Source organism: Saccostrea cucullata, unplaced genomic scaffold, assembly GCF_032062105.1.
Source record: "Saccostrea cucullata isolate Sc308-1 unplaced genomic scaffold, CSIRO_AGI_Scuc_v1 ctg11015, whole genome shotgun sequence".
Lineage (NCBI taxonomy): Eukaryota > Metazoa > Mollusca > Bivalvia > Ostreida > Ostreidae > Saccostrea > Saccostrea cuccullata.
The window spans coordinates 17,505-32,064 of NW_026929607.1; the positions used below are offsets into that span (position 1 = coordinate 17,505).

Consider the following 14,560-nt stretch of genomic DNA (forward strand, 5'->3'; position numbering starts at 1 on the left):
CAACAATTGTACACAGCATTCCAAAGTGATGAAAACATTACAAAACCGACAATTGTACACAGCATTCCAAAATGATGAAAACCTACTCTTATTTTACAATGAAGTCAAAAGGAATAAAAAGAAATATACATAAATATGTGTGTATGAACAATATAGAGATAACGAACAGTATTCAAGATCAACGTCCATTAAACAATACAAAGATAATAGCAGAGCTAACACGGACCTCCAAAATATCAGAGGAGGGATCAGAGCCCACGGAGGAGTGAGCATCCACTGCCGACCGGTTACACCCTCCGTATGCTCCTTGTCATGATCAGGAAATAACGGAGAATCCATCGACAATATATTGTATAAATAGTGGTCTAATAATTTAAATGTCTACACACAGGTTGTAAATTGTCTCTATTATTTCTAGTTAATTAATAGGAAATACAGGTTAGTAATAATAAATCTTTAAATGCAATGTAGATTACTATAACATGTATAAATATATTTATTAAAAAAAATTCATCAACTGTTTACCTTCAAAAATCTTGATAACCTTTGCTTATGAAAAGATACGTGAAGCCAAGAAAATTATATAAGGGTTACAAGAGAAATTAAGGATTCCAAAAAGTAGACTTGTATTGTATATGTACATATTAAAGATAACTGAAAAAAGATTGCCTGTAAAAAGAACATAAAATGAATAACACATAAATAAAAGTAAAGGGATACGAGAGAAAATATAAATTGATAATATAATGCAAATAATAACATTCATTCTTCTACGGATGGTGTTTGTAACAGACGACATTCTTAGAGCCTTTACCTTCTTAATATGTATTATAATGATTGCACTGATAGCAATCAACCCCTGAAAAATACTAAGAAAACTTAATGTATATGAAATGGTTTTGATACGATCGAATGAATCTTCCATAATCATCATAATCATTGCTATCAATATTAATATGAAAGCTGACAAGAGTTAAGAATGTATCCAAATCATTACAGAGCATGCCATGACGATTAAAGCAGTCAGTCTAATTGTGCTCTGTAACGGATGGACTATTAATAAATATCTGATCATAGCAAGGAACACAATGTGTGCAGTTGAACAACAAACAAGTGTATTACATGTATCTAGGAAAAATGAGATTAAAAACTCGAAAATACTTTCGTTGTAAGAAATTTGAATTTCAGCATAAAGAAACAAATTAGAAAATTTCCGTACAAAAGTACTGATGATATTTAGAGTATCTGGCAATGCAAGGCATCTGATGGCAAGATATGTTGGAGTATGAAACCGTTTATCGCGTGAAATTTTTATGATAGTTACAATATTTCCTACGAACCCGAGTAATCCGATTGTCAATATCAGGATCGTGGTTGATTTCTCAAATCCTTCCGAGGTCCCACCAATAACTTCTGAATTAAAACAGAAAAATAATATGGTGAAATCGTTTACAAAATTTAGAAAGTGATCATCAGAGACATTCTTTGTTTTGTTCCAGCTTTTCTGAAGAGTTTCGTTCGTTGGAGACAGAATTGAGAACAAAAAATTCTATTGGAATGTTGTTTTGTTTCCTGAGTCATTTCAGATGACTTCCTTATGAAAGGTTTGGATGTGTTTGCACGTATAGTATGGATTAAAAATCTTCTTTCATATAAAAATCCACTTCATAACAAACTATTTAAAATAAGTTTAAATAAAGAGAAATGGAACTTATTTATCAAAAATAATTAGGATATGTTATTACCCCAAACCAAACCTTTAAAAAAGTATTTAAAAAAATGCGATTTAAAATTTACCTCTTTTGTGTGTTTTAACGCAGAGCATGATTATAAGCTTGGTCGCTGCTATGGATGTCATTTTTCTGAGCTAAGAAACAAAACAGGAGATAAATTTTATATACGTTATGTCCTCTTTTTCGAGGAAAAAAGTTTTGAAAAGGAAACTCGTAATTTTTCCTTCTTTTTGATATCTTATTTGATGCACAATTTAGGTCATGTATTTTTTTTACGAACAAATTTATCATAATGTACTTTCTAAGAATCTGAACAATACCGTCGTCAAAATAAATGTTAACACCTTATTCTCCTATGTAAATCATATATATGAAGTCATTTTCATACAATTTTTAAATTTTTTTGCGAAATATGATTTAAACTATTTGAATGCCTTATAAATACAAAGCATGAGTGTAAACAAGGAATCTGTTTTTCTAAAATTTTGAAATAAAAATCCTCCTAGTCAAATTAAAATTTTATGATGTAGGCCTATATTTTAAAGGATTATTATTTTTATTAACATGTGAAGAGACATACTTTATAGAAATTAATATATTCTCAGTATGATAATTATCTTTGTAACACAGATTTCAAACAATTTGATAGAAATTATTGAAATTATTTATGTACTTTCTTTGAGATTAGGGATCACAGTCATAGATAGTTATCAATATCAAGGTCTTCGGTCGGGCACGCGATTTCTGAAAAAAAAGGCTGGCTTGTTTTTTATGAAACTTTAAAGTCTGATAGAACATAACAATTTCTGGATACATTTTTTTCTATTTTGATGACTTCACTTCCAGTTTCTAAGATTTTCGCAATTTTGTGATTTTAAAGGGTCCGTTTGTCCGTAGCTCTTCTTTAAAACCGCTCATCACTGGCAGATGAAACTTTTTTATGGAAAAATAGAGCAACATATGTGGATTTGCATAGTGTTTTTAACTTTCACTAGAAGTACTGCACGTTAACGCTCAGTATGGTCTAAAAAATCATATTGAGCGTTTTAAAATTTCTAACACGTTTTCTGTTATATCCCTTTACTTGTAAATATTTTGTTAATACAAAGAAAACAAAAATTGTGAAAAATAAAAGATCTATCAAAATAGCAGGGTTCTCCATGAGCTGTTTTACTGTGTTGCTCCCGACACAGATAAAATTTTCTCCGACACAGTAACGATACAAATTTTATGCATGCAACACAGTAAAAATTTTGCCCACACAGTAAGATCTGTGAAAATTAGAAAATATAAACACACGAATTCTCTCTAACTGATACTTTAATTAAACAATTATATCATCTTTCGATTATTAAAGTTAGAGCAATTAAACACTAGGGCTTCACTTTGCATAATCAACATGATCAATTATCTCCTAGACCCTCACCGGACTTTACGCATGACGGAGCAACAGACAAATAATTTGTTTTCACACTTCCGTGTAAGGGTTAATTGGTAGTTGCATTAAAATACATTGTATTATTTTAAAAAAAAATATTTAAATATGTCTTTTCTATAGAGCCACGGCTCTAGAACTATTTTAGCACTGTAAGTCTGACGAAACATCATATCGAAGTCATTGCTTAGAATTTTTAACATATTCAAGGAACTCTGAAATAATTTACTGTTCTGAAGTTTCTATTTTTTTTTTGGTAATTTGATAACTTGATCAAGATAACTGATAAATAATCACTGAAAAATTACTATTGTACAACTGTATTTGTCAGAATTTCCTCTGCTTTTCGAAATGTGTTTTTATTTTTATTAATATGTACGACCATACCATTTGTGTAGCTAATTTTTAAATAAGTGTGTGCATGTATTCTTTTGTAATTTTCATAAATAGTGATTAAGTTGCGAATTTGATCGCGAAAATACCGCGAAATTTTAGTTCTTCGCTTTAACTCTGCAACACAGTAACATTTCAAATGATGGAGAACCCTGAAAATAGTATCTCGATAAAGGGGCTGGCCTTTAAAATAACTGATCTGGTGGGGCCAGAAATTTATTTTTCTGATATCTTTAAAAGTGTAAAAAAAATTGTTAAACATCACAGAAGCGAAATTGTTCAAAATGTCAAGCACAATCTATTGAAATCGTCAAAATTCGTCCAGCGACGTTACTTCCGGTTTATCGGAAGTAGTCAGAAAACGCGTATTTTCGCCGTTCTTGACAAGGTTTGGGGTAGCATATGTCACTGGGGGAAAAAATCAAACAATTTTTTGTCTGTCGTAATAACTTCTGGACAAACAGGAGGTAGCAAAAACTGGCTTATTTTGCATTAATTAACAGAGATTTAGAGGATTTAAACCATTTTGGGGCATTATATCTCGTTTTTGTAAAAATTAAAGCTACCTTCGGTCAAACAGGAAGGACGACCTACTCGTTGCTTTGCAACGAGATTTGCTCTAGTTATTATTATTATTTTTTTAAAGATATTAATTTGTTTTTTAATGTCTTTTTAATTATTATTTTTCTATTTTTTTAACCAAAATTCCAAAACAGTATTTTAAAGATTTAATTAATATCTTTAGTAGTATGTTTTTCTTCCTTTCTGTATTTTTTATATAAATTGTAATTTTATATGTTTCCATGAAACCTATAAAGATAACGAACTGTAGTCAAGATCAAAAAGTCCATAAAACTGCTGAAGTTTTGAGACTAATAATCAGCTGACTTATCAAATTCTAAAGTTAACATGAATGTCACCATATTTGTTTTTTCCTAATAAAACTATGAAAATTTTAAACAATAATGTCTTTTCCCTGCATAACTGCTATGAGTTTCAGAGAGAGAAATTAAAGAATAGCAGAATCAGAAAGAGCAGAACTTTTCCTGACAGAGTTTCAATATTTCTTTGTCTGTTAGTAATTAATTACATGAAAATGACTACTCTCTGGTATGCGAATGGGCCCATCGGCAAACACCATGACCCCTATCATTCGTGAAGCAAGAAATTTTAGAAAACAATGACAATGTTCACTGCCAAGTCGGCGATTGAAACTTGGGGCTGAGGCTGACAGCCTGATGAAAACCAGCTCGCTTCTCCTTTCCTTGAGTGAGGCTGATAAAGTGTCTGAGATGTCATCAACGAAGGAATGGAGGAAATTTGAATTAAGAAATAACGATTGTTTTTGAAATCGATAAGTCTGGTATTACGGCAAGTTGCATAGTTGGACAGATCCAATCAATGGATCGGATCAAAATTTAACTACCGACGAACAGAACGATCAGCTGATTATAACAAGCTGGTCACTGGAAGAACCGGATTTACAAATTAAGGTACTCCGATCCCCAGGTTTATAAAATTAGCAGTTAATTAATCAAAAGTACTCAATAAGTATCTCTGAATCAACAGTTATGTAAATTTATCCACAGGATTTCTTTAAAGTTAAAGATTCAAGTTAATCATACTATATAGGAAAAATTGTCCAATCTCCAATAATTTTGCAGAAAAAGCGAATTGGAATATCAGCAATGCATTTTCTAATTGAAAATTGATCAACACATATTTTTTAGGTTAAAAAAAAACGATAGGTATCCAGGCATTAAAAAAATTGTCATGATTTTTTTTTTACTTATTTGGTACTTTTTGTCTTCTATTTCCGCCATGTTTTCTATAATACGTAGCTAGTGTAAAAGGCTTTTGATATCATTGCAAGAAACCATAAATCACTTCTTATTTTATATCATGCTTATAAGCATTGGTATGTAAGGCTGGATTCAAAAATATATTATTTGTCTAAAACGGTATTTATTTTTTTCTCTTTTATGGGGTACAAATGTCAATTTTTTAAAGACCTTTCCTAAGACTTCCATAAACCTTGAATCATATAAAGATGAATAAAATAAAAATTGTTGTTGGAAAAAATTAACTTTCAAGCTTCATTTTGATGCATTTCAAATCAAATATTAATTTTTAAAGATATCCTTCCTAGTTGAGGATCGGATATTCTTAAAGGTTTTGTAAAATAACACAAAGATAAACACATTGACATCCACAAAAATATATATATACATGAACTTTTTAACATAAATCGCGTTATTTGAATATAAGCCTTATTTTATGCAACATTACTTCGACGACAAGATGTGTTTGAGAAACACTATACGACCAGCGGTAACAAAGTTCCAAAAAAATATTTTTAGCTTATAGGTCACAATCAAGGTCACAAGGTCTCTGATCTTAATGGCATTTGAAAGAACTTAATCAGTCGAGTATCCATAACTAAATATGAAATTACGGTGATAGTTCGAAAAAGCTATTTTTAGCATATAGGTCACAGTCAAGGTCATTGAACTTGATGTCATTAATATCTGAACACTATAAAAGGAGGGTATATAGTAATCGGTGTGTCTGTCCGTCCCTCCGTACGTCCGTCCGTCTGTTACGCTTTGGGGTACCAATCTCTTATCCGTAACTCCTCCCATACCACTGAATAAAATTTAATGAAACTTTCACAGAATCTTTATTACATGTTACCATTGCGCACCTCCTTCTTTTTACTTTTTTACTCGACACATATTTTGGGTTTCCCATAGCAAAACATGGCCACTATCAATTATCATATATTCATATGGGAAGCGTGGGGTGGGGGTGGGGGTGGCATTTAGTGAGCTCATTGCTTACGGTACCTCTAGCTAATTCCAGTAAGAAACTTTGTCATCGTTCAACATAGAGTGTTTAATATTTTTGAAAGATTGACACGCATAATCGCAAAAATATCATTCCCTTGTTTTTGATTTCTAAAGGATTATATATATCAAAAACATAAGCTAGCAAACATTTTATCAACCTTATGACCACCAAAAAGCTTCGTGGGTCATACAAGGTGTCGCAAACATATGCATGAATTGATTTGCAGTATCATCAATTGTTTTCAGTACCTTTTGTTCTGCACAGTGCAGTGTTGATCATCATGAAAAAAATGTTTTATTTCATATAGATGGATTAATGCATTAATGGATACATACGAGGGGTGATCAAAAAGTTCGCGAACTTATTGAATAACTTCCATAACAGAAATAATATTTTTGTTTCAATGTTGATTATATTTTAAATTAACCCTCTCTGATTTCAATTCACATCTGTCACCGTTCTGCGCATGCGCAAATCACGCGATAAAGGCGGTCACGTGACCCCCTCCGTCGCGTTCTGTCACAAAAGCTGAAAGATTTTTTGGAGTTTTATATTTCTCTCCATGTAAGTTAATTTTTATAACAAGAAAAGTCAATTTGTCAGAAATGATCAAATCTCGGCAACAGAATGGGTGGATAAGAATATCCTTTCCGAAAATAAGCATGGCGACAATTAAAACCCAAATCTTCTGTCTCGGAGGGGACATTTATTCAAATTAGATAGAGAATGTGTGCCTTCTTCTGATCATATCTAATATGTTTTAAATCTTAAGTAAAGGATATCTTATGTATTTAATAATTATATTATTGTTAAATTATTCAACTATTTTTCAATTTGTAAATTGGACGTCTTTGAAAGCAAATTGCTTAATTAAAAACACACCTCCTTTAAAACTTGCTTTCTTTGGGCAACATAACAGGTATCATTTTAAACCATCTGCCTTCCTTCACTAAAACGACCAAATTCAATCATTGATTGATTTTATAGGAAGTCATTTGTCTTAATAAACTTTTTACAAATTATCATACGTTTCTTTCAAGGGAATTTTTAGATATACAATAAATTTTACAGTTGTTTTTAAACGAGTACTACTGAGACAGCAATTTTTCGTCATAAGTGACCTACACAGTGACGCCATATTCACATTGTGACGTCACAAACAAGGAGTAAAACTTTATTCAGCATATGCTATTTATAGAACTTGTGTATGGCTATTTGTTTACCAAATTGTTTTCTAATCTGAATTGTGGTTTTGTAGATATAGAGATATTTCGCGAACTTTTTGATCACCCCTCGTATTACAAAATTTAAATTATAATTCTCCTTTTGAATTAAACGTTTTTCTATTGTTCAGCATGTTAAGGTGAGACATTGTTTGAAATTGTGTGAAAAATTAATCCTAGGTTATTAATACATTCATTTTGATGATTTTAGCAATAAGTCTAGTATGCTACAGACTACAGTGATCTGTTTATATAATAAGGTAATGACAAATCATTAAAATTTAGCTGAGAATTTCAGCTCTTGTGGCGGAAGCCCTGAAGGGCTTCATTTCTCCAAAAGTAAAATCTAATTTGAGATCTCGAATAACACAATCAGTAACCAGAGATTATCAATTCCTTCCCTCGATTTATAATTCGGGATCTCGAATAAAACATTTTGTCGTCACAGTTCACTATTTTTTTCCCAGTCTTTGATTCGAAATACCGAAGTACAGAATTCTTTTCAAAGATAATTAATTCGAGATCTCGATTTGCAATTTGAGATCTCTAACTACACAATCCGATACTTCTAATCAACATATCAGTCATGATTTTGACAGACAATTTTCTCTACTTTCCTCATATACACATACGTATATCTGAGTACGTGTATATAAGCTTGAAAAATCGAATCCTTTGTATCAATTTATACGTTCTATATATGTAATTTCAGCAACCAGTCTATCCAAAACTTTTTTAAAATAATTAAGTCAACGTGTATTTACCTTAATTACACAGGACCCATACATTTACTTTTATTATAATGGCTTCTAATTATTCAATATCAACTGAACACAAAAATCTAGGACTTTTTTTTTACAGATATCAGTAAAAGCCTAAGGATTTTTGCCATATCAAATATGTACAGATAAATGAAAATAAAATGGGGGGGGGACATTCTGGGGGAACGGATTCCGTTATTTGAGGGAACAAATTGTTAATCTGATAGAATGAATAATCAATTCATGGGAACGATTTACATTCCGAGGGAGCAAATCGTTTAAACAGAAAGAAACAGATTACAATCCGAGACAACAGATTGTGTAATTTGAGAGAACGAATTGGTAATTCGTTTTAACAGATTGCCATTCCAAAATAACGGATTGTATAATACGAGATTTCTGTTTACTTTGACTTCTTCGGATAATCTTCGTGTCCTTTCGTGGCTCTTGTATGTATTAGCATAACTGACTTTTCTCACTATCTAGGAGATTGAACGTCTGATGTGCTTAACATGAGAGAATGTACGATGTAGGTCGGGCAGTTCTAAATATCTAAATGATTAAAATTTTGTATTCACTTTGTTATTCCTGCAAGGTCTGTGTGTAAAGTGTTACACGGGAATGAAAAATAAACTTTCTTTTGGAACTATGGGCGTTTTTATTTGAAAACAGAAAAAAAATGGTGTGACACCGACGTATAATAATTAATCGCAACACAGGAAAAGCTGAGGTATTCCAAGGAATTGAACGATCTTTGATTGTCTGTGTTCCCCTCTCTGATATAGCTCATTGTAATGGACAACGTACGTGATCTGTACGTCATACCATATCATGAAACTGGTCAAGTAATAATAATTACATATAGAACTAAATTTGTTTGTTAAGCTGCATAATCAATTTTCATTGATGCACAGAGAACAGTTAGTCTGCATCATTAATATCAACAATAAGTTCCATTGAAGATAACACTCTATGTTGTTACTTGGTGGACACTCATATATAAGCTCATAAGCGTGCAATTCTTTTGGAAGTTTACCAACAACTAAAAACTGGCCATAAGGTGCAATATTGTTGTTCCCTTGATCTTTGATATACTCCTATTATCGCATGGAATACAGTTTACATTCTATATTTCCCCGTACATTTTGAAGTTTTGAACTGAATGTAAGCATGGTTCTATGACACCCACAATTCCGTGTATGTCACTCAAAGGTAGTACGGAGTTTTATTCAATTGTTTTAAAAATGTTGTTTTGAATTTCAATTGCACAGTTTTTCAATTCTTTGCATGTTAGATGTACATATGTTAGATTGTTAAAAAAATGTTCTAATTTCTTTTATTAGCACATAATAAACTAGGTACTTGTTACTAGGTTTTTATTTTTAGTTTTTTTGTTGTAGAGATAATCTCCTGAAAGCATGACAAGCCAAACCATTGTACACGGCATTCCAAAATGATAACTAGTGCTAATTGTAACGGGGACCGTTACAGATGTTCCCCAAACGCTCCCCAACTCCCTTTTATAGTCATATTCCCTGTAAGCGTAATTAAATAAGACAAACTCTATGCATTGGAGACTTTAACAATGTTTACCCAGAAGTGTACCATGTTCATTCAAATTTTATCATTGCACACTTGCGCATGTGAATGCATGTGCGTAATGATCATATCATATTGTCTACACAATCTATATATTTTAATATGCTAAATATTTAAGTATTTGATTCAAAAGTATATAAGAAAACGCTCATTTAATTGTATTTTTGGTTTTACCCATTTCACGTGCACTAACGTGCATACATGAGCATGGTGACCATACCTACTTGTAGAAGTTCATTACATCTATCTATGCTCTAAATCCCACCCCGTTTGGTTGAAAATCAAGGGAGTTATAGCTGTTTAAAGTGTCAGCCAATCAGATTGCAGCGCACGTACAAGCACATGTATGCATGTGCATGCTGACCATACCTTGTTGTAGAAGTCCATTATATATATCTATGTTCCAAATCCCATCCAGTTTGATTGAAACCAAGGGAGTTACAGCTGTTTAAAATTTCAGCCAATCAGATTGCAGCGCACGTACACGCACGTGTATGCATGTGCATGGTGACCATATCTTCTTGTAGAAGTCCATGATATCTATCCATGTTCCAAATCTCATCCTGTTTGGTTGAAAACCAAGGGAGCTATTTAAAGCATGAGCCAATCAGATTGCAGCGCACGTGCATGCACGCGTTTTCAAGATAATTGCTATATATCTTATTGTAGGACATCCTAATACATGCCTATATTTAAAATTTCAAAGGATTTCGTCAAAAAACAAGAAAGATATTGAGACTTCAGTTTCAGCCAATCAGAGCGAAGCGCACGTGCATGCGCGTGAGATCTTGCTTTTTTGACCATTTCATCTCGTCTATGCTTTTAATATATACTTCTAATATGAGTTTTAAAGCATATCATCAATAATTTAAATAGTTACGTCTGTATCAATTATATTGGACATTTCTCGTGTTGCACGTGCGAGCTCTTCCAAGCACACGTGCATGCACATGCTTTCATGATATTTGTTTTATTACGGGCTGTAGATCTCCCTAAGGTATGTCTATATTCAAAATTTCAAATGATTTTATCAAAAAACAAGAAAGATATTGAGACTTTAGTTTCAGCCAATCAGAGCGAAGCGCACGTGCTTGCACGTGCGATCTTGCTATTTTGACCATGTCATCTTATCTTGTGCATACTACTCATATATCCTTACATTATGAGTTTCAAAAAATTTCGTCTAAAAATAGAAAAGTTACGGTTATATCCATTATATATTGGTCATTTCAAGTTTTGCACGTGCGCGCTCTTGCAAGCACGTGCGCGCAAAATGACCTTGATTCCGCAAATCTACATAATATGCCTACTTACCCTAAAAAGGTTTCCCCTTAATCGGATGTGTACTTTACAAGATCATTCGCGGACAAAATTTTCCCGAGAAGAAAAATAATAATAATAATAATAATAAGAAACAGAGTAAAACAATATGTTCCCCAACTTCGTTGGGGAACATAATAACTTACTCTTATTTTACAATAATGTCGATAGGAATAAAAATACTATACAAAAGAATACGTAAATGAAAAATATAGATTTGAAGAAGAGTATTCAAGATCAAAAGTTCATAAAACAAACAAAACAGGAGCAGATCAAACACAGACCACCAAAACATCAGAGGTGCCATGGAGAAGAAAGCATCTCCTACCGACTGGTCTCATCCGCAGTGTGCTCCTTGTCATAATCAGAAAACAACCGAAAAATACATCGTCAATTCAGTTTATAGATAATGGACTAACAATTAAAATACCTACACAGAGGTTGTAAACTGTCCCTATTTTTTTCTAGTTATATGAAACTACAAGTGGTTATGATAAATCTTTAAATGCAGATTACTATAACATGTAAAAATAAAAAAAAAAAATCATCCAATGTTTACATTCCAAACAATTACATATGGATTACAAGAGAAATTCAGGATTCCAAAAAAGTAGACTAGTGTTATATATGTACATATTTAAGAAATAAAACATCATTTTTAGAGTTGCATTGGGGTATGACATGAAGTCGGTCACGTGATCAAATTCTATAACGCCCGAAGGGCGTTATAGTAAATTTGATCACGTACCGACTTCATGTCATACCCCAATGCAACTCTAAAAATGATATTTTATTTCTTATATTTATATTTTCTTTTTTTGTGTGTCTCTACCGACGTTCCATACTTGAAGCAAAATGACCTAAATAAAGACCGGACACCAAAAAATATAGTTCGCTTAATTTTTTTTATAGTAAATTATAGAGAACAATAACTAAGACAATGTCAAAATCAAATATTTAATTTTTGAGTAACCTTGATGATAATATAGGTGTGAAACAAAAGTTATTTACATATTTAAGTCAACTCAATTGAATACAAGAAGTGCGGCGTAAACTGTTTCCGGGTTGTGATCCGGTCATCAGTTCAAATTTGGAGAAAAACGTTTGGACTTCACTTGAAGTTAAAAACACAGTTGTTGAACACAGATTTAGATAAAAACTCGGATGATCGGAGAGAATTGACAGACGACGGGTGTATCATGTTGACATTTAGCTCTTGGTCATGATTTTCCACGTTTTGGAAAGGTACGATGGCATGTTTATCGCCAGGACTCGTGGCTGTGGCATTCCCACCGACAGATTTAGGCCTGCATGTAGTCGTAGTGGAGGTAGGTTGCTTTCTCTGATCTTTAGGGTGCGTAAGGGAAGATAAACATGAACTAACAGAGAGTTTTTGTTCACTGGATAGATTTTTATTGTAGGATTGCAAAGAAGACTCACAGCGGTGGCCTGACATATACATAATTTGTCGAGCCTCGAAACCAGCCTCGCTCATGGCCGTAATGGCAGTTGCCCGCAGACAATGGGGTGTGTAAACAATGGAACATTTAGCTGATTTTGAGATGTCCGCCATAAATCCACTGAATGTCCTCTTACTGAGGGGTTTTGCTTCATACCAGACTGCTAAGCTAGAAGCTGAGAAAGTAAGAGCCTCTTTTATGCACGCGTTGAATAGAAAAGATGCATCTTTGTCTGTTTTATCCAGCAGCAGACGCAACATTTTTACTGGGCATGTCTCACTTTCAGGTGACGAATACATCCTCTTGTCACTCGGAGCTTCCTCTGATTCTATGCCACCCTGAAATTTTTTTGCTGCGTTTCCTGCCTCAATGTGACATACTCGAGACCATTCTCGTCATAGTGGAACTGAAAGGAATCACGACGTAACTGATGATGGAACTCCAAGCCGCGCGTTACAAAGTGGATGGATAGGTGATACCAAACACACTGTCGAAGGACAAGTGGAGAAAAAGTGGCTGCGCGCAGATATGAGGATATCTTCTGAAGATCTTGAAAATTTATAATGTCTTTGTGTTTAGTGGGTCTCGAAGCGCCAATTTTGGTCATAGTTTTCAACATTCCGTCTAATGTCTGATTGGTGGACTTGAACTCCTTATCTCGCACAATGTCTATGGAACGACCTATGTCCTGCAGATGGCGGTTTATTGCTGATCTGATATTTTTCAGTGTGTTTTTGTGGTAATAACCACTTTGAGCATCCATCATATATTTTGATTTATTTGATTCTTTCGGTTTTGCTTCGCAGAAGAATTTTCTTAGTTTGTTGGCAAGTTCATCAATTTCTACTTTTTCAAAATCCAATGGGGTACCAAAAACCTCCACATGCCAATCTAAAATCATGTATAATTTTTTTTTTAATTGGATTGAAGAGTTTTTATATTACATTAAATGTTTTCATTTTTCCCCTATGGATATTAATGTGATTTTATTTTTTTTCACCTTGAATTTCTTTTTTTTATTTAGGGATTTCAAAGCTTTTTTTCCACTTGGTATTTTTTTAAAATATGTTTTGATTTTAAAATTATTCTAAAAATTAATTTTGATTTTTTTATGGTATTATAGTTGCAAATTAGCATTTTTATGATCATGTTTAAGTTCTAATTTATTTTTTAATTGATTAATTTTTTGGGTTTTGTTTATATTTTATGTTTTACCTTGAAACAGTTGAATTCCCCACTTTGTGTTTCTTTTAGTAGATTTAGAATGTCTGGCATCCTGAAACTGCTTTAACTCAACTTCTGACATAGATCTAAATCTCTTTGCTTCAGGTTTGGACTCCGGGGCACAGACAGGGGTCTGCGGTGGAGGAAGGCCCTCCATATCTGATTTCTTGAGCTCGTAAATCATTTCAGTATCTTGTTCAGTTGCAGGTACCAGAGAGGAGAGATCCAATGAAATTAAAATATCTTCATCATAAAGTAGATATAGCTCTGCATCCATTTCTTTACTTAGTAGGCCTACATCAAAGTCACCGTATGTCTTTGCCATTGCAGAAGATGCAGTTTAGTTGCAGACGGTATTTAAATTAAAACATCAGGAATGGTATGCTAAATGTTTCATACATTTTATTAATTGATGAAATTCTTGTCTACTTACAAAATAAACTCTATTTAAATCATTTTAGGCTTGTTTTTATTTTTATTATTGGTGTAATGATGTTGCGTAAGCAAGAAATCAGGTGAAAGTAGTGCCATTGACCCAAATACTTCTGAAGCGGTGAATTGT

General features: G+C 32.8%; 2 protein-coding genes across 2 annotated transcripts; both read right to left on the reverse strand.

The window, feature by feature from the left end:
• Positions 1-564: 564 nt before the first annotated feature.
• On the reverse strand, positions 565-1,858 carry LOC134281404 (melanocyte-stimulating hormone receptor-like; the record flags this gene model as incomplete). Its single annotated transcript, XM_062763874.1, has 3 exons — positions 1,798-1,858; positions 1,228-1,413; positions 565-963 (listed from the first exon to the last, which is right to left on the reverse strand). Coding segments are annotated over exons 1-3 (646 nt in total), but the record flags the coding sequence as incomplete, so codon positions are not given.
• An 11,244-nt stretch (positions 1,859-13,102) lies between these two features.
• Positions 13,103-14,323, reverse strand: LOC134281405 (uncharacterized). Its single transcript, XM_062763875.1, has 2 exons — positions 13,990-14,323; positions 13,103-13,665 (listed from the first exon to the last, which is right to left on the reverse strand). The coding sequence occupies exons 1-2, from the start codon at positions 14,321-14,323 to the stop codon at positions 13,103-13,105; spliced, it is 897 nt and encodes a 298-aa protein (XP_062619859.1).
• Positions 14,324-14,560: the final 237 nt, after the last annotated feature.

Coding starts and splice junctions, on each gene's coding strand:
- LOC134281405 (XM_062763875.1), bottom strand. CDS start 14,323: ATGGCAAAGACATACGGTGACTTTGATGTAGGCCTACTAAGTAAAGAA. Junction 13,666..13,989: donor GGGAATTCAACTGTTTCAAG/GTAAAACATAAA, acceptor ACATGATTTTAG/ATTGGCATGTGGAGGTTTTT.